Source organism: Sapajus apella, unplaced genomic scaffold (assembly GCF_009761245.1).
Source record: "Sapajus apella isolate SASKATOON/1434 unplaced genomic scaffold, GSC_monkey_1.0 scaffold192, whole genome shotgun sequence".
NCBI lineage: Eukaryota > Metazoa > Chordata > Mammalia > Primates > Cebidae > Sapajus > Sapajus apella.
The window spans coordinates 630303-648050 of record NW_022437132.1 but is presented as its reverse complement, the minus strand read 5'-3'; the positions used below and the strand labels follow the sequence as shown (position 1 = coordinate 648050).

At 66.1% G+C, this 17748-nt stretch overlaps 5 protein-coding genes across 21 annotated transcripts in view; 2 read left to right on the top strand and 3 right to left on the bottom strand.

Annotated features, from left to right (window-relative positions):
* WDR24 (WD repeat domain 24) overlaps nt 1–2173 on the top strand; it is a 6356-nt gene extending 4183 nt beyond the window's left edge. The window contains exons 4-9 of one of the 2 annotated variants that reach the window (XM_032269392.1): nt 590–708; nt 786–907; nt 992–1096; nt 1179–1519; nt 1637–1785; nt 1874–2173. In XM_032269392.1, the coding sequence (XP_032125283.1) occupies nt 590–708; nt 786–907; nt 992–1096; nt 1179–1519; nt 1637–1785; nt 1874–2042 (1005 nt within the window). In that variant the 3' untranslated portion in view covers nt 2043–2173. Of the gene's footprint in view, nt 1–589; nt 709–785; nt 908–991; nt 1097–1178; nt 1520–1600; nt 1786–1873 lie in introns of both variants that reach the window. The other variant, XM_032269391.1, reaches the window with a different exon arrangement.
* A 68-nt stretch (nt 2174–2241) lies between these two features.
* JMJD8 (jumonji domain containing 8) lies at nt 2242–4234 on the top strand. 4 transcript variants are annotated; one of them, XM_032269415.1, is made up of 9 exons: nt 2242–2480; nt 2558–2647; nt 2756–2804; nt 2887–2983; nt 3068–3136; nt 3229–3348; nt 3435–3502; nt 3582–3711; nt 3794–4234. In XM_032269415.1, exons 1-9 carry the CDS (start codon nt 2395–2397, stop codon nt 3808–3810), a joined length of 726 nt encoding a protein of 241 aa, XP_032125306.1. In that variant the 5' UTR covers nt 2242–2394; the 3' UTR covers nt 3811–4234. The 4 variants fall into 4 exon arrangements, with proteins under 4 accessions (XP_032125306.1, XP_032125302.1, XP_032125304.1 ...); XM_032269414.1 differs by having other exon boundaries at nt 2246–2480; nt 3582–3716; XM_032269411.1 differs by having other exon boundaries at nt 2887–3136; nt 3582–3716.
* Nucleotides 3921–6555, bottom strand: STUB1 (STIP1 homology and U-box containing protein 1). Of its 3 annotated transcripts, XM_032269410.1 has the most exons (7): nt 5984–6555; nt 5327–5525; nt 5076–5241; nt 4796–4883; nt 4577–4633; nt 4385–4501; nt 3921–4302 (listed from the first exon to the last, which is right to left on the bottom strand). In XM_032269410.1, exons 1-7 carry the CDS (start codon nt 6140–6142, stop codon nt 4177–4179), a joined length of 912 nt encoding a protein of 303 aa, XP_032125301.1. In that variant the 5' UTR covers nt 6143–6555; the 3' UTR covers nt 3921–4176. The 3 variants fall into 3 exon arrangements, with proteins under 3 accessions (XP_032125301.1, XP_032125300.1, XP_032125299.1); XM_032269409.1 differs by having other exon boundaries at nt 3922–4324; nt 4577–4883; XM_032269408.1 differs by having other exon boundaries at nt 3922–4302; nt 4577–4883.
* Nucleotides 6556–8389: 1834 nt separating this feature from the next.
* RHBDL1 (rhomboid like 1) lies at nt 8390–11031 on the bottom strand. 4 transcript variants are annotated; one of them, XM_032269404.1, is made up of 8 exons: nt 10809–11031; nt 10143–10304; nt 9760–9984; nt 9537–9685; nt 9266–9378; nt 9095–9195; nt 8955–9015; nt 8390–8872 (listed from the first exon to the last, which is right to left on the bottom strand). In XM_032269404.1, the coding sequence occupies exons 1-8, from the start codon at nt 10845–10847 to the stop codon at nt 8601–8603; spliced, it is 1122 nt and encodes a 373-aa protein (XP_032125295.1). In that variant the 5' UTR covers nt 10848–11031; the 3' UTR covers nt 8390–8600. The 4 variants fall into 4 exon arrangements, with proteins under 4 accessions (XP_032125295.1, XP_032125294.1, XP_032125297.1 ...); XM_032269403.1 differs by having other exon boundaries at nt 10143–10331; nt 10809–10951; XM_032269406.1 differs by lacking the exon at nt 9760–9984.
* A 1320-nt stretch (nt 11032–12351) lies between these two features.
* Nucleotides 12352–17748, bottom strand: part of RHOT2 (ras homolog family member T2) — a 6077-nt gene continuing 680 nt past the window's right edge. For 2 of the 8 annotated variants that reach the window (XM_032269396.1, XM_032269398.1), the window contains 15 exons: nt 16874–16927; nt 16332–16384; nt 16149–16240; nt 15938–16039; nt 15722–15820; nt 15496–15608; nt 15143–15268; nt 14673–14757; nt 14387–14529; nt 14209–14309; nt 14006–14136; nt 13836–13913; nt 13579–13701; nt 13274–13476; nt 12352–13010 (listed from right to left, as the gene is read on the bottom strand). In XM_032269396.1, the coding sequence (XP_032125287.1) occupies nt 12884–13010; nt 13274–13476; nt 13579–13701; nt 13836–13913; nt 14006–14136; nt 14209–14309; nt 14387–14529; nt 14673–14757; nt 15143–15268; nt 15496–15608; nt 15722–15820; nt 15938–16039; nt 16149–16240; nt 16332–16356 (1548 nt within the window). In that variant the 5' untranslated portion in view covers nt 16357–16384; nt 16874–16927 and the 3' untranslated portion in view covers nt 12352–12883. The other 6 variants (XM_032269394.1, XM_032269393.1, XM_032269400.1 and 3 more) reach the window with 6 other exon arrangements.

The following is a 17748-nucleotide window of genomic DNA, read 5'->3' as shown; positions in this document are numbered from 1 at the left end:
AACCAGGTAGGCGGGCGGGGAGACTGCGGGCCCGGCTGGTTCCCCTGCCACAACCAGGTAGGCGGGTGGGGAGACTGCGGGCCCGGCCTGGTTCCCCTGCTGGCTGTCCCGCCCCCACTTCAAGCTCAGCGATGGGCTCTGGCCAGGCCTACCAACAGCCCTTGTCTCGGTAACTGAGGGTATCAGGATCGCACAGGGCCAGGCTCCAGGGTGGGCCGGACTCGGCACTGTCCTCTGCAGGGCAGAGGTCTGGGGAGTCGTGTGGTCAAGCTCTCTGTTCTGCTCTCTTGCTTCTGGAGCTCTCCAGGCACTGGCAGCAGTAGACGTGTGAGCTGCTGCCCCCATGCCCATCTCTTGCTGCCCTGCAGTTCCCCGCCGCCTAATTCCATTCCCTCTGTGCTGCTGTAGGATGGAGATTGGGATTTTTCTCTTCCCATGAGCCTCAGCTTCCCTACCTGGGGTGGGCCTAGACATTGGGTCTGTGGGGCAGCTGAATGCTGAGGGCTTATGATTCTGTCCAGGCAGAAGGGGACCTGCATGGGGTGCTGGGTTACCAGGACCCACACAAGTGACCAGTGCCTGCCCCCAGGTGGCGCAGACATGGACCATGCTGCGGACCATCTACTGCAGCCCTGGCCTGCTGCCCACCGCAAACCTCAGCCACAGCGTGGGCAAGGGTGGCTCCTGTGGCCTGCAGCTCATGAACAGGTAGATGCCAGGGGCAGCTCTCCCCAAGGATTTGGGCTGCTCAAGCCCACCTACCCATAGGCCTTTTCTGCCTTCAGTTTCAACCTGAAGGATATGGCCCCAGGGTTGGGCAGTGAGACCCGGCTGGACCGCAGCAAAGGAGACGCACGGAGCGACACGGTTCTGCTTGACTCCTCGGCCACACTCATCACCAATGAGGGTAGGCTGTGGCGGGTGGGAGTGCTGGCAGGAGTGGGCGGGGGCATCCCACAGGACCCTGAATGCTGGCCCCAATGTTGGGCAGATAACGAAGAGACCGAGGGCAGTGACGTACCTGCCGACTACCTCCTGGGTGATGTGGAGGGCGAGGATGACGAACTGTACCTGCTGGACCCAGAACACACGCACCGTAAGTGGGGTCCGGGCGGGGTCGGGTGGAGAAGTGGATGGAGGACGGAGGCTCAGAGCCTCTGCTCGCCCGGGCGTCCCAGCCGAGGAGCCCGAGTGCGTGCTGCCGCAGGAGGCCTTTCCGCTGCGCCATGAGATTGTGGACACACCTCCCGGGCCCGAGCACCTGCAGGACAAGGCCGACTCCCCTCACGTGAGTGGCAGCGAGGCGGATGTGGCCTCCCTGGCTCCCGTGGACTCCTCCTTCTCGCTCCTGTCCGTCTCACACGCACTCTATGACAGCCGCCTGCCGCCCGACTTCTTCAGCGTGCTGGTGCGGGACATGCTGCACTTCTATGCTGAGCAGGGCGATGTGCAGATGGCTGTGTCTGTGCTCATCGTCCTGGGTGAACGGGTGCGCAAGGACATCGACGAACAGACCCAGGTGTGTGGCGGGCGGGGCCTCCTGCCTCTGAAGCGCGTTGCCCTGCACCCAGATTCTGACCGCCAGGCACTTCTTCCCCAGGAGCACTGGTACACCTCCTACATCGACCTGCTGCAGCGCTTCCGCCTGTGGAACGTGTCCAACGAGGTGGTCAAGCTGAGCACGAGCCGTGCCGTCAGCTGCCTCAACCAGGCCTCCACCACCCTGCACGTCAACTGCAGCCACTGCAAACGGCCCATGAGCAGCCGGGGCTGGGTCTGCGACAGGTGGGCGGTGGGGTCGGGAGGTGGGGCAGGAGCCTGCAGGCAGCGCAGGAGTCCCCGCTGAGGCGTCCGCCCTCTCGCCCGCCCCCAGGTGCCACCGCTGCGCCAGCATGTGCGCCGTCTGCCACCACGTTGTCAAGGGCCTGTTCGTGTGGTGCCAGGGCTGCAGCCACGGCGGCCACCTGCAGCACATCATGAAGTGGCTGGAAGGCAGCTCCCACTGCCCCGCGGGCTGCGGGCACCTCTGCGAGTACTCCTGAGCGTCTGCTAGGCTCCCCTGGGGCCTCGGGACCTGACCGCCCGGCCGGCCGCGTGCAGAACCCCGCCTGGTCTTGTGCCTCAGACGGGCGGAGGCTGGAACTTGAAACCCCAATAAAGGAAGTGGAATCGCTGTCAGCGCGGGGGCTTGCCGTGTGCTCGCGGGCTTTCTGCGGCGCTGTCGCCGTGGTAACCAGCGGTGCCAATAGACTTCTTCCGGGGCGGGGCGAAGGTCACTTCCGGGCCCGTCCGGGCTCCCGGCGGTTGCCACGACGACGAAGCTGCCGGCCAATGGCTGGCGGACGGGCCTGAGCTTCCCGGCGTGCACCGCGGCGGGCTGAGGGCGGCGGGCTCATGGCGCCGGGGTCGCGGCTGCTCGCGCTCTGGGCGCTGGCGGCTCTGGTTCTACCCAGCTCGGGGGAGGAGGGCGACGGCGGTTGGTGAGCGGCCCGGGAGGGGCCGGGCGGGGGCTCACGTGCGGCGGGGCGGGCGCGGGCTGACCCGGCTGTGCCCGCAGGCGCCGGGGCGGGCCGGGGGCTGTGGCGGAGGAGGAGCGCTGCGGGGTGGAGCGCCGCGCCGACCTCACCTACGCCGACTTCGTGCAGCAGTACGTGCGCCCGGACCGCCCGCCCGCCCCCGAGGTCCCGCGCGCGTGTGGGGCGGGGGCGGCGCGGGTGGCGGTCGAGCCTGGCCGCGACTCTGCCCTTCCTTCCAGCTACGCGTTCGTCCGGCCCGTCATCCTGCAGGGACTCACGGACAACTCGGTGAGCGCGCGCCCGTCCCCGGCCACAGCCGCAAGGGCTGGGCCCGGCCGCTAAGCCCCCGCCCCCGCCCCCGCCCCCGCAGAGGTTCCGGGCCCTGTGCTCCCGCGAAAGGTTGCTGGCGTCGTTTGGAGACAGAGTGGTCCGGCTGAGCACCGCCAACACCTACTCCTACCGGAAAGGTGAGCTGCCCCACCCCGGGGCCCGCCTGCTTGCCACACCGGGACGGCTGCAGCAGCCGGTCCTGACCCGTCCCTTCCCTGCAGTGGACTTGCCCTTCCAGGAGTATGTGGAGCAGCTGCTGCACCCCCAGGACCCCGGCTCCCTAGGCAATGGTGAGTTAGCCGTGTATGGCGGTCGGAGTTGGGGGGCGACACGCTTGGAGTCTCCAGGTGCCGGGACCCCTGCCTGCACCGTCTGTTGGCAGACACCCTGTACTTTTTCGGGGACAACAACCTCACTGAATGGGCGTCGCTTTTTCGGCACTACTCCCCACCCCCATTTGGTCTGCCGGGCACCGCTCCAGCTTACAGCTTTGGAATCGCAGGTGGGTGCTCCTTGGGACTGGGAGGAGTGACGCTTCTGAGAGTGGGTACAAACCAGGTGTGTCACCAGGTGCTCGTAACCCCACAGGAGCCGGCTCGGGGGTGCCCTTCCACTGGCACGGGCCTGGGTACTCAGAGGTGATCTACGGCCGCAAGGTCAGCATGGGGTGGGTGTTGGGGTTCAGGGTTGGATGACCAAAATGGGCAAGGGTGACGCTACTGCTCCTGCTCACAGCGCTGGTTCCTCTACCCACCTGAGAAGACGCCAGAATTCCACCCCAACAAGACCACGCTGGCCTGGCTCCGGGACACATACCCAGCCCTGCCACCGTCTGCCCGGCCCCTGGAGTGCACCATCCGGGCTGGTGAGGTCAGTGGCTGGCAGGAGGGGACCGGGCCAAGTCAGAGGCTCCCAGGTAATCTCTGCTGCACCCCTTCCTCCACCAGGTGCTGTACTTCCCTGACCGCTGGTGGCATGCCACGCTCAATCTTGACACCAGCGTCTTCATCTCCACCTTCCTCGGCTAACTGGAGCAGCCAGCAGGCATTCCTGCCACACAGAGCACTCCCTCACCTTGTGCTCACGGATTTTATTACACAGACAGTGGCCACAGGGGCCTCAGCCCAGCCCACCCTCACCTGCTTTTCCAGCCCAGAAGGGGGGACGGGGAGGATCACGGCCCAGCAAGAGCTGTGCTGAGAAGGGAACAGTCCAGAGCCCAACAGCAGAACTTGGGGGGAGGGGAACAGGGTGGCCAGGGACACAAACTATGTACAGGGGCTGGGGCCTCCGCCCTCCTGGGCCAGGACACTGGGCAGGGTGGGGAGCCTCAGTAGTCCTCTACCCAGCCGTTCTCAGAGATGAATGCGTCAATGACCTCCTTCATAGCCAGGTTGGGAATCAGCTGTTCCTGCGTCAGGGGGCTCCGGGTCACAGGGTCAAAATGACCCACACGCTGCAGCGACAACAGGCAGAGGGTGCTCAGCGGGCACAGGACGGTGCTGCTGGCCCTGCCCACGCCCTGGCCACAGCCTCACCTGCAGGTGCTCCTCGATGTCCTTGCGGTCATAGGTGATGCCACTGGGCGTGATGCACGGCTCCCGCATCAGCTCAAAGCTGATCTTACCACACAGGTAGTCGGGGATGTCACGCTTCTGTGGCACATGGGCACAGGGTCAGAGGCTGGGAAGGGGCGTGCTCCAGCACCTGCCACCCACAGCAACACTCACCTTCCTCTTCTCATCCACCTGAGAGAAGAGCTCATCCATGTCCGCCATATATTTGTCCTGTGGAAAGTAGAGCAGTGCTTGGGAGGGACACCCCACCTCCTTCCTCTGTGGCACACAGACCCAACACGGGGCAGGGACACACGGACCCACAGCAAGGTGGGGACGCTCCCGTGCCACGTGCACACACACAGACCCACATGTGGATGGGGGCACCCTCACGTGCTTGGCCTCAATGCAGGCCTGCTGGGCCCGGACGTGGCTGTCGTCCTCATCACCCTCGTGGTTCCGCTGGTACTCTTCCAGCTCCCTGGGGGATGACCAGGAGCCCGTCAGAGACAGACCTGGCCAGGAGATATCTGACCACACCCCAACCTCAAAGCTAACATCTAGGCTGCTTCCTCACATTTACCGCTCGCCAGTAAAACCAGTAAACATTCGTGTTGGTGATTGGTTATTCAGAATTATCCCCAGACAGGGCGGCCTGGGGTAAGGGTCCCACCTCTCACGCTCCGCCGCAATGAGCCTCGAAAGGTAGGAGTGCAGCTCACTCTCCTGGTGGATGCGCCGCTCCTCGATGCTGTTCCAGCGCTTCTTCTTCGCGATTCGAAGAGCGCTGGGGATGTCGTCCCCAAAGTTCAGTCGCTGCTCCTTGGCCAGGCTGTAAGCTAGGGAACAAGGGTTTCAAGTCACCCTGGCCGGTCCAACCGCCTGGTCCCAGGGGCCCCACAACCGGGCAGCTTGTCAGCCAACCTCGCTGCAGATTGGCGATGGCCTCATCATAGTTCTCCATCTCCAGCTGGCACTGCCCCAAGAAGAAGTGAGCCTTCACAGACTGCCCGTCCAGCTCCAGGGCGCGCCGGCAGTCGGCCAGGGCCTGCTCGTGCTGCTGCATCTTCAGGTAGCACAGGGCCCGGTTGGTGTAATACACGGCCACCAGCGGGTTCCGGGTCTACGGACCAAGGCCGGGCCAGCCGCATCAGGGCGTAGGCTCAGCGTGCCCCCTCTGTCCCAGGGCCCGTCCCAGCGTCTGCGATATGGCTAGATTCAAGAAACTAGACCTCCCAGTAGTCAAAGCCTCTGCGTCCAAGGATCTGCAGACAGGGGACTACTGGCTCAGCCTACACACTTCCGATGGTTTTGTAGTCTTCCAAATCTTTGGAGAGTCCCAGCTTTGGACCGGGGGTCCTCAAGGGGCGAGGGCCCCTGGCCTCCCACCCACCCGGCCGGCCTCCATCTAGCATCCCACCCTCGTTCCCCGGCACCTGGCGCTGGGCTCGAGAACCAATGCTGGGCTTTCGGGGCCCAGGATACCCGCCGCGGAGGAGCCAGACCCTCGGCGGGGCCGGCCGGTCGCGGGCCTGGCCCTCCGCCTCGCCGTCGCCGCCCTCCCCGCACGGGCGCACTCACGATCGCGCGGCCGTAGCAGGCCGCCGCCTCCGGGTACTTTCGGCCCACAAACAGACGGTTGCCCTGTTCCTTGAGCTCCTGCGCGCTCGGGCTCTTCTCGGGGCTACCGCCGCCAGCGCCCAGCCGCGCGCCGCCCTCCTTCTCCTCCTTGCCCTTCATGGCGCCGCGCGGCACGGCCTGGGCTGCGCTCCCAAGCTCCGCGCCTGGCGGCCCTGCACCCGCAGCCCGAGCCCGAGCCCCGCAGCCCGAGCCCGCGATCCGCTCGGGCCCGGCCCAGCTCCCCCGCCGGAACTTCCGGCCGGAGGCGGGATCAGCGGGGACGCAGGCGTCGGGGGGCGGGTAGGGCCGCGCGTGCGCCCAGCCAGCCTGGGCGGGGACAGTGGGCCCGCGACGTCGCGGACTGCGAGGAACGCTCCGGATCCCTGGGCCCGCGCTCTTCAGGGTCGGCGTTCGCGGAGCCCGGTCCGCCCCTCTGAGGCCTTTTCAGAACTGGCCTTGGTGGCGGCCGTCCCATACATTCGATTTTCCCCGTGAGATGCCTACCGTGGTTCGCTGAGGGCGTGCTTCCCTAAAAGCCTGTCCCGCCCACGTGGGATTCCGCCCCTGCCCCAGCCCGCAAAGGCCCCATCCTCAGAGGCCCCGCCCCCAGCAACCGGCCCCCCCCCCCCCCCCAAAGGTCCCGCCCCCGGCAGCCGCCCGCACCCCCAGCAGCTGGCCCATCGGCAGAGGCCCCGCCCCCCAAGCAGACCACGCCCCCACCAGATAGCTCCGTCTTCAGAGGTTCCGCCCCTGGCAACCAGCCCCGCCCTCAGGGCTGATCATTTGCATAGACACGCCCCCGACAGCAGGCCCGTCCCCTCCACGTGAACAGGGCGGCTTCCCACGCGCTCTGGAGCTGGGAGGACCCCGGCGGCTTGCTGGTCTGCCATCCTGGAGCGCCACCGAATAGGTGCTACGAGCGCGCGCGGGCCCCCGAGAGCGGCTGGAAGCCGTGGACCGTTGGTAGAGTGGTAAGGGATAAAGGGATCCGTAGGGCGAGTGTCCCCGTGGCCGGACCTCCCCTCATCCGCTTTCCCAGGTAACGGGAGAAGTTGCTGGCGGCCATCAAGGGCCGAGCGAAGAAGCACGTGACGCGAAGGGAGCTGGAGCGGCTGCCAGCCTGGAGGCTGCCGGTGGTGTGCGGCCCGCTCGCGGGGCGGTACTTCCCCATGGGCGGGGCCTCCGTAGGGCGGGTCTTCAGGGTGTGGCATCGGCGGGGCGGTGCTTCCTCGTGGGCGGGGCCTCCTAGGGGCTTGTCTTCGTGGGGGCGGGGCTTCATCCCGGTGCCGGGCGGGGGGGTTCCTGGTGGGTCCACCACCCCAGGCATCCTGACCTGGCCTCCCACAGAGAGGCCGCTTCTGGCCATGTCTGCAGCAGCTTGTGGCCAGCAATTCCCCTAAACTGGTTGTGCACTGCTTGACCTCCGCTTTCTGACTCCTGCCAGATTCGGGGGCCACAGTCGCAAAGCTGTGTGCCCCCCGCCATGTGGGCCCACCAGAGGTGAGTCGGGTGGGTGCGACCTGAGTGCATAGGCATCCTTGTCTGTGAAGCCGGCAGTCAGGACCCTTACATGTTTTACTGGGAGCAGGAGCAGGGTCTCCCAGAGCTTGTCCTGCTGGGGTGTCTGGCTGCTGTCTTCTCGCTGCTCAGAGCAGCCCTGGCGGCCGGAGCTCCAAAGCTGGAAGCCTTGTCAGATGAGGCAGTGGCCACAGTGCCCAGCCTTCTGGCCCCACAGTACACCCTCAGGCGCAACCTGCTGTCCCTGAGCTGGGTTCGAGCTCTGAACCAAGGTGAGCGATCTGTGCATGGGCAGGGTGGGGGGGCATGTGCCCTGGGCCTGACTCCGTGTGCCCCTCCCTAGCCAGTGCCTCAGGACAGTGGACTCCTCAACTAGTGGAGACAGTGCTGTGGACCTGGGCCGTGGGGCAGAGGCTGTGCCCACACCTGTTGCCCAAACTTGGCCCCAGCCTGGCCACCCACAAGGATGCTAGGCCAGCCAAGAAGCGCAGGACCCAGGCTGAGTGGACTCAGCTATGGCCCTGGCTCACTCACCCGCCACACAACCTCAGGCCTTGGGTGTCACTGGATGCCAGAGAGGCCGCCACCATGGGAGTTCAATAAACACTCACCAAACTCGCCTGACCACACTCCTGGCCTGGACACACACCTGATCCCCAGCCCTCCCGGGTGCCCTTGACTCCCACAGACACAGCACCTGTGGCCCGGGGAACAAGTCCCACACGTGACCCCAGGTGCAGAGGTGCACAGGGAGGGAAGCCAGGCTCTTGTGGTGGGCAGGGCCCTCACGGTCCGTTCAGCAGGTGTGGAGGTCTTGACAAGTTTCCAGAGCCTGGGATAGCCCCCTGGTGCTGTGTAAAATATTTATTAATTATCCAAAAAGGCTCAGACTGCGAGTCCTGGGGGTAGGGAGTTGGCCGGGACAGGGTCTCCTCTGAGGCCACCCACACCCGAGGGGCACAGCAGCCCTGAGACGTCCGCTCACAAGGGCAGGCGTGAAGGCCCATGGGGGGTGGCCACCATGTGCCAAGCCATGGCCCGTGCAGCCTCAGGTAGCCGGTCAGGGCGGTGGGGGGATGTGGGCGCCAAGCAGGTCGTAGGCAAAGACGTTCCAGAAGACGGCGAAGAGCAGGAAGGTGCCGTAGGCCAGCAGCACCACCCACCAGCCGCACTGGTCCTGCAGGCGTTCCTCGTAGCTGCGCAGGATGGTCAGGCCCATGCTCACCCCCACCACCGCGCCTGCCAGGTGCGCCATGAAGCTGGGCTGTGGGCCCGAGGCGGGCAGCGGCGGGGAGAAGCGCAGCCACACGGCCCGGCCCACCTCGGAGCTCACTGCAGAGGGACGCGGCAGGTGGGAGGTGCCCCGGCTGCAGGCTGAGAGGCCCCCCCGCCCTCCCCCTCAGTCCCTACTCACTGCACACCAAGGCCAGCACCATCCTCAGCAACTTGTAAGGACATCTCATCCCAGCCCAGTTCTAGGGGGGTGTGCAGAGGAGAGGCCGTGAGGCTTGCCAGGGGCTCCTCCCCACGCCCCCCACCGGGCAGGCCCGTTACCATGACGACGTTGGCGAGGTGTGCCGAGCACAGGGCATAGACCCCGCCGGAGCCTCCCACCACCGGGGCCCGCATGTCGGTGATGGAGACGGTTAAGGAGCCTGTGAGAGCAAGCGGCGGGTGAGGGTCCGGCCGGCCAGGATAGGGGGCGGGGGTGCGCACCTGCCTCACCTGCCAGCACGCCCGCCAGGTAGAGGAGGCTGATGCGGAGCAGGCCATGCACCATCTCCAGGGGCACCCCGATCATCAGCTGCAGGAGGGCATTGAACCCCAGCTGCTCCAGCCTGGCCACATGGGAGCAAATGGGCATGAGGGGTGGGGTCAGCCATCAGGCCCCACCCCCAGCCCTCTCCTCAAGTTGCTGCACCTGCCCTGAGGCTGAGCCTTTGATGGAACGGCAGATGGGGTGGGGGGGGCCTCACTGGGCAGCAGCCCCACTCACCCGACATGCATGAACATGTAGGTGAGGAAGCGCCAGGCACGGGCGCGGTGGCCGGGGTGGTACACGAGGGGGCTCTTCATGTATTCAGGGTGGTAGGTCTGCAGCACCCACTTGTTGAGGCGGGCCCCGTAGCACAGGAACACGATGATCTGGGGACACGAGTGTTAGGCTGGTCAAGGCCAGGAGCATGGGAGGCTCCCGGGGCAGCGGCTGAGGGGCCCACCTGGGCAAGGGTGACCGAGGCCATGAACACGGGGGGTGGGCAGCTGCGGTGTCGGTAGAAGTACCAGCGGCGGTCCACCTCGCAGGGCAGGATCTCGTAGGCCACGTAGCGCACAAACCGCTTGTAGACACCCAGGCCCGGCTCGTCCAGCGGCCCGTCCCGGGGCAGTGCCCGCTGTCCGTTAGCAATGGCCCGCTTGAAGCTGCTGGAGCGCTTGCTGCTGATCTGAGGACAGGGGCCTGAGCATGGGCCACGGACCTCCCCACAGCACCCCTGCCTGCGGGGCTCACCCAGCTCCCCACATCCACAAGAGCCCTCCCGCTGAGGGCCACCCGCCCACCTCCTCTGACTAGGACAGTTAACCTGCCCACCGTGGCACTGACCAGGTCCACCAGCTCCTGGTAGCAGACCTGGCCCTGCTCATTGCTCTGAGCCAGGGCCACCAGCATGTCCAGCTTGGCCGGGTCCAGAGGCAGCTCATGGCTGTGCACCAGGCCAGCGAAGCTGTCTGCACCGATGAAGCCTGTGTTCTCGGGATCCAGCTGCTGCAGTGAGGAGCCGCCGACCAACGCCTGAGTGTGGGCCAGACCCCTGGACCAAAGGGCTGGACCAGGCTGGCTGGGAGCATCAGGCTCAGGCTCCAGGCACTTTTGGGACAGGGGCCCCATGCCTGCCTGTTGCCTGGGACCCTACTTGATCCCAGGAGCTGGCAGGGCACTGGTGCCTGGGTCCCAGTTCTCCAGCTCTTCAGCTGTTCCCCCATCTTCCACCCTACCCATCCAGGAAGGGGAGGGCCAAGGTCCAAGAGCAGCCGCCCGCCAGCCCTCCCTCCCTTCCCCATTTCCACCCTCTCTCCCTCCCCTTCCCCCAGGAGCCCTAGTCCAGTCAGTCCTCTCCTGGGGCCCAAGACACAGGGGCCAAGGTCGTGGAGGGATGGGGTGGGTGCCGAGCGGGGCTCTCGGGGAGCTCGGTCCCGCACAAGCTCAGCTCAGCGGCAGGAGGGCCGCATTGGGGGCGGTGCCAGCTCCCCAGACCACCCCCCGACGCACCTGCTCCTGGATGAGCTGCAGCAGCGAGCTCCTGTCCATAGAGCCGGGCCGGGGGCCGGGGTCGGCGGCCGCGGCCGGGAGGGGCTGCTCTGCGGACGACTCCGCTCCGCTCCGCCCCAGCCGGCCCGCTCCGCCCGCTCCGATCGGCGCCGCGCTTGGGCCGCGTCACCGAGTCGCCCGCCTGCCCGCCCCTGCCGCACACGGCGCCACGCGCGGCCAGGACACGCGCGCACCCTGCACGCGGACGCACATCCCGGACAGGAACCGCCTCCAGCGAGCGCCGCGTCCCAGTGCCGGCCCCCACCCCCGCTCTGGCGCAGCTCCAGCGCATTGGACGACCTCCGCGGCAGCAGCTGGTAAATGGAGTCACGGGATAGGCGGCACCTAAAACCCCCCATACAAGACCGTTCGCCCTCTCACAGCCCTCCTGGGCTCAGGCCTGTGAAGATGCCACCTTCTCCAGGAAGCTTTCCCTGATCCCTGCTTGCTCCCTCCCGGCTGACCCAGTGCTCCACGCAGTTCATGCATTCAACCGGCTGGAGTTCCCTGCTTGGGGCAGATACACCCTCTATCTATAGTGCAGCAAGGAAGCCCCCCTGGCCCCACACCCCGCACAGCCACCTCCTAGGATGAGGGAGACCCTGCTGCAGCTGCCTGGGCTCTGACCACGAAGCCCAGCCCACTCATCCATGCCCTGGGCTGGAGGCCACTGACTGCTCTTCCAGCTCCATGCAAGAGAGCAAAACCTCCCACCCTAAGGCGGCGCCAGGGCTGGACACAAGGGGCATTCGGACAGAGCAGAACCCCCAGAGGGCAGGGCTGCAGTTGGGGTTAGGGGACCTGCTCCTGGGAGAGTGGACCAACGCCTCAACAACGGAGGTAACAAACAAGACACGTGTGACTATGGCAGCCCCTGCAAGGGCCACTCAGACGGCTCCCCCTAGGGATGCAGTGGTCCCAGCAGGCAGCCACGGGGTACAGCGGGCTAAGACAGCATGAGTCAGGGGAGGGGCTTCGGGGCCCAATGCCACAAGCTCCAAGGCAGAGCCCGTGTGGGCCAGGCCTGCGGTTATTTGGGCGGCCTTGGGAAGCCCATGCTGTGGGTCCCAAGAAGCAGGCATCCGAGCTCAACTCCAAGCCTGTCCCTCCCTCCAGCCCATCCTGCTCCCCTCGGGCCAGGGCCCTGGGGCTGTGGCAGGCAGTGATCACCCCTGGTCACATAAGCCCAGGTTCTTGGCACAGCTCAGCCAGGCTGGCAAGATGCTCTGGGGAGTGAGTGGGCAGCTCAAGGGGACACTGGACCCCAGGAAGGGGTCAGTCACCAGGAAAACATCTCAGGCACCAGCGCCCCCCAGTCCAGGCCAAGCACGCACCATCCACCTACAGTGGGCTCCCCCTATCGGACGCTGGAGCTCCCAGGCCACAGCCTAACTGGACCTTCCAGAGGCCACACACACACCCCTGGAACCTCAGGACAGGGATGCGGGGACGAAGGGAGGAATGACATTGGCAGCCCACATCAAGACAAGTAACACATTTGAGGTTGATTCCAGGTAAGTTGTCTTCAGAGACGGATCCGAGAGATGGAAAAAGACACAGTGAAGTTTAATTGGGAACCCCAACCTCCTGTCCTCTGCTGTGGCTCCAAATTCAAGGGAGGGGAGACCCCCACCCAGAGCCGCCTCCCAGCCCTCCATATCCACTGGCCACCCAGGACCAGAAAGGCGGGTAGAGCCCTGAGAATTCCGGGTCTGGGGTCACCGGCTTCCACACCCGTGCTCCCCAGGCCAATACACATTCTGCCAAGGTGGGCAATGCCCAACAGCGTGGCCGGTACTTGGGACTCCTGCTCAGCCGCCAAGGCTCCGACAGCCCAGTGGAACCCTGGGGGTCGGAGAGGAGCCAGGGCAGTGTGTGGCAGCACGAGGCCCCGCTGCAGACAGACAGACAGACCTGCCTTCAGAAGCAGAAAGGCAGCAGAAGGGTGTTCCCAGCATGGCGGCCTGGCCTGCACCCAGCTGTGCTGCCGCAGCAGAGCCACACCCAGGTTGAGAGGGGCTTGGGTACCAGGGCCCTCACTGGCTCTTCACCAGGACCCTGTAGAGCGAGAAGCTGAGAACTGCGGCCACGGCGGCCCCGACAACCCCCAGCAGCCCCCGGAGCCAGAAGGAGGAGGGACGCAGCTCTGCGTAGACCAAGTGTCTGCAAGAGAGAGATGCCTCAGGCACGGGCCCCCCACTTGCTGCGGGGCACCCTCCCAGGTCCTGGACGGGCTGGGTTCCCAGACCAGAGGCACAGCCAGCAGACGCCAGGCCATGGAGGGGCACGCCTGGGCACTGGCTCCCTCTGCCACACAAAGCTCCACCCCGCAACCTTGGCCCCAGATGCAGGCCTGACCCCACAGCTGCCCACTGCCCAGATGACAGACACAGCCAGGGCCCAGGGCTTTGCTGCCGGGTACCCACGGGAAGGCGGCCATGGTGGCGAGCTGGGTGAAGACGGCGGCGCTAGGCTCGGCCGGGCCGGCACAAGAGAACGGCACCGGAGCAGGCAGCCGGTGCTTGCGGCAGAACTCGGCCGGCGACAGACCGGCTGGCAGGACACCTTCGGGCAGGTCGGCCTTGGAGGAGACGAAGAGGCAGGGTGTCTGCCCATCCATGTAATGGCGCTGTGAGCAGACAGCAGTGTGAGGTCCAGTCCTGGGGTGGCTGAGGCACAGCTGGCGGGACAGACCCTGCCCCACGGCCACGTGGCCCCTGCAGGACCCCACCTTGTAGACGCTGGCACAGTGTGCAAAGGACTCTGGGTCACTGCCATCAAACATCAAGCAGGCAACGTCACAGGCGGCGTCCAGCGACGTGGCCAGCAGGCCCTCTGGGCCCACCTCACAGAGCTAGGACAGATGGTGACCTCAGGGAGGGTCCCTGGGGCTGGGTCCCCCAAGGGCTGTGCTGGGCCAGCTCTGCCAGGCAGGCCTGGGTGTCCCCAGTTCCACCCTCAGGCACTGGCCGGCCCCCCAGCACTCACAATCAGGTACTTCTCCTGCCCGTTGACCTGCACCGTGTCGATGGTGTAGCCGGGAGGCTCCTCCCTGGTGTCCTGGTGCTGAGGGAGGGGAGGCCCTGAGACTCGCTGGCTCCCCGGACTGCCCTGCCCGGCCACTGGAGCCCCTAGGGTGGGGGATGTAGGGTGCTTACCCCCAGGCTGCGGCCAAGGAAGGCCTGCAGGAAGGCGGACTTGCCCACTCCGCGGGCCCCTACCACCTTGCACAGGAGGACGCTCCGCTGCGTCTGTCCCTTCTCCTGGTCCAGTCTCTTCTCACGGGTGACTGTGAGGAGGGACCCAGGTTAGGGCGGCGGCCAGGGTGCTGGGCCCAGGCTCAGGGAAGGTGGGTGCCTACCTGTGATGGCGTGGGTCTGGGAGTCCTGCTCACAGAGGGTGGGGTAGCCCAGGTAGCCCAGGTGCCCGAGGCAGCTCCGGACGTCCAGGTAGGTCACCAGACTGGGGGTGGGCGGGAGGCACAGCGTTATGGTGGGGAGGGTGGCGCAGTGGGGGGGCGTGGCGCGTGCCTTGCTTACGTCCACTGGCAGAGGTATCCGTGCAGGGGCAGCCGGTCGGCCTCCGTGCGGACTGTGCGCGGAAGCTCAGGGCCCCAGGGAGCTGCCGGGAACACACTGAAGAGGCTCTGCAGCTCCACGGGCGAGAGGGCGCCGTCGCGGTCCTGCGGGGGAGGGGCTGTGGTGACGTCTGCGGGGAAGTGGGGGGACGGGAGTCGCCGTGCTCTCACCTGGTCGTACTTCTCAGGGGAGGGGCTGTGGTGACGTGTGCGGGGAAGTGGGGGCAGGGGAGTCGCCGTGCTCTCACCTGGTCGTGCTTCTCAAACATTCTCTGCACAAACTGGTAGCCGAGGTGGCTGAGCTCAGTGCTGCAGCCAGGGGGCACGTGGAGCCTGCAGGGAGGCGACAGCGTGTCAAGTTCCCAGGAGACTGTGCCCCGGCGCTCAGCACATCTGTCACCCTGCCGGCCTTGTCTGAGGACCCAGATGCTCCTGTACGCCCCTAACCCTGCCGCTGCGACAGGGCAGGGTGCCCATCTGGCTCCAGCATGTGAGCGGCCCAGTGGAGGCCCCCAGGCCACACCCCAATCCGCCAACCCCAACAGGGTGAACAAGTCGAGCGTAGAGTTGCTAAGGGCCAGCCCCTCCCCGACTCAGAGCTCTGTGGATGCCCAGGGGTTCAGGGCTCAGCCAGGCAGTGTGGCCTGTGCTGCAGGGCACGACCCCAGACGGCCGCTGAGCGAGACCTACCCGGACTGTCGGCCCCAGACCCACTCACGGAGGAAAGAGGTAGTCGGCCGTCAGCTCCAGTGCGTCACTGTAGCCGAAGCGCCTCAGGATGGTCCACGTGGTCTCGTGCCGGCCACGCTGGATGAAGAGTGTGTTCAGGAAGAGGAAGCCTGCACCGAGACAGAGGAGTGGGAGCACCAGGCGCGCCCCCTCCCCACAGCCCCCAGCCACAGCAGGCCCCCGGCCTTACCATCCAGGGTCAGCCAGCCATCCCACACACCACCAGGCCCCCGGCCTCACCATCCAGGGTCAGCCGGCCATCCCACACACCACCAGGCCCCTGGCCTCTCACCATCCACGGTCAGCCGGCCATCCCACACACCACCAGGCCCCCGGCCTCACCATCCAGGGTCAGCCGGCCATCCCACACACCACCAGCCACATTCTTGCACACCACCATCTTCACGTCCTCCAGGGCCTGCGGAGCCAAGGGGTGCCCGAAGCAGGATTTCTGCCTCCGAGAGAAAGTTGCTAGGAGTCAGCCAGCCACCCAGAGATGGCCCATTCCGTCACTAACGGCAGCAGAGACTCCCGGGGCTGGGCACCGAGGGGCAGTGCTGGGGCACACCTGGAAGGCGTTGAGCTCCTCGTCACTGAGTGCCTGGTCCAGGTCCTGATCCGAGAGCCTGAAGATGCGCGTCAGGGCCTGGGTGCATGCGGGCCTCAACTGCGGGGAAGCTGGCTCAGCACCCTCAGGCTGCCTGCGCCAACCCACCCTGCCACCCCAACCAACACCCCCGGGGCTCCTGGGGACCAGTGCATGATGCCCCAAGCGATGGCCTACCTGCTTGGCCTCAGGGTCATAGAGGGGGGCTGTGGGGTGTAGGACTGCCTTCTGGGCGTAGTAAAACAGCTCCGAGATGTTCCTCAGGTTCTTGGCTGAACACTGGGAAAGTGGGAACAGACTCAGGACGCAGGCTGAGGATACAAGGAAATAAGGAGGACCCGCCACGGGCCCTGCCTCTACCTCAGCACCTCGGCTGGGACACACTCACCTCTACACAAGTCTCTATCTCGGGAAACTGGCTCATGATGGGGAGCACGGCTTCCATGGAGCTCCCCGACCGCAGGTCTGACTTGTTGCCCACTAGGATGATGGGCACCCTGGGTTGGAGGCCCATGGTCACCAGGGGCAGGGGAGCCCGAGGTCCCAGCCCCTTCCACATCCCCCTCATTACCTGGGCCCCCTCGTGGTCCCCCCATTCACCAGCGGGATCCATTTAGTTCGAATCTGCAAAGCAAAGCCTGGCTGTGAGGTGCGGCCGCCCGCTCAACACATGGCCCCCAGCCCAAGCTGGAGCCTGGCTCAGGGAGAACAAAAGGGGAGGTCAAGGCCAACCGAGGGCCCAAGTCACGCCACCGGAGAACAAAGCTGGTGGGAGACGGCAAGCAGCAAGCGCAGTCACATCTGTCTGACCCTAGCAGCGCCCAAACACCCACAAGGTCACTGTGGCCCAAGCCCAGGGTAGCCCCTGACGCAGGCCCTCTGCAGCGCTCCCCCTGGGAGGAAATGGCTCACACGGGGAGACATCCAGACCCTGTGGGGACGTGGGATCACAGGAGAGAGGCAGGTGATTCCTCATGAGGCTCCTCAGAGTGCTGTGACAGGTGACACTGGCCACAGGTTGGGTGAGGGTCCACCTGGGCCACCCTGTCTCTGCCGTTGGGGTCTGCACCAAGGAGAGGCCGCTGCTGACCGGGCTGGGCGCTGGGGGCTCACCTTCTCAATGGTGGCCTCCTCAGAGACGTCGTACACCACACACACCACGTTTGCCTGAGAAGACAGTGATAAGGTGTGGGTGACGGGGCTGCCGGCTCCCCACCAACAACCCTGACCACTCCACACCATCTCAAGGCTCCAGGGGGCCCCAGACGCTCACAGGTAATGTGGGGGTGGCTCTGAGGCTGGGAAAGCCCAGCCTTCCCTGGACCCTGCCTCCAGCCTGGTGCTGACAGCCGCTGGTGAACCCTCAGAGAAGCCCCTTCCCCGCCCACTGCTGGTGCACAAACACCAGGGCCCAGCCGCACAGTTGTGCTCGGCAAGGCCCTCAGAGGAGAAGACTCAGGACAGATAGTGCCACAGCTGCAACCTAGCACCCTGCAAGAGACCCAGATGCCACCTTGGCCCCTGCCCCTCCCCTCACTACAGTCCGGGTATCAAGGAGGACAGCAGTGAGGAGTGCTGCGGCAGGGTCTTCCCTGGGGGGCTGTGGCCTGTGCCCTTGCCTAGAGATGTCCCTGGCACACATGCTGATACTGTGAGCCCCGGGTGGGGGGTTGGAGCACGCAGCAGGGGGCGGTGGCGCACACAGAGCCACAGAAAGAGCAAACGCTGCTGCCGCCTGGGCAGGAGGGAGGATCGGCCCCTAAGGGCCCTGGTATCCCTGGAACGCCACGGGACTGGGTGGTGCCGGTTCCCAGCGGGGTGCGATGTGGGGGCCCCAACAACCCTCAGCACGGAGGTCACAGAAGTATCAGGGCCAAGGACAGCCTGAGCACCTCCGTCCAATCCCCCGGCAGGCGAAGCCGATTAGGCCGAGCCCGCGCCCGGCCCCTCCCTCGGCCCGCGCCCCGCGGCCCCTCCCTCGGCCCGCG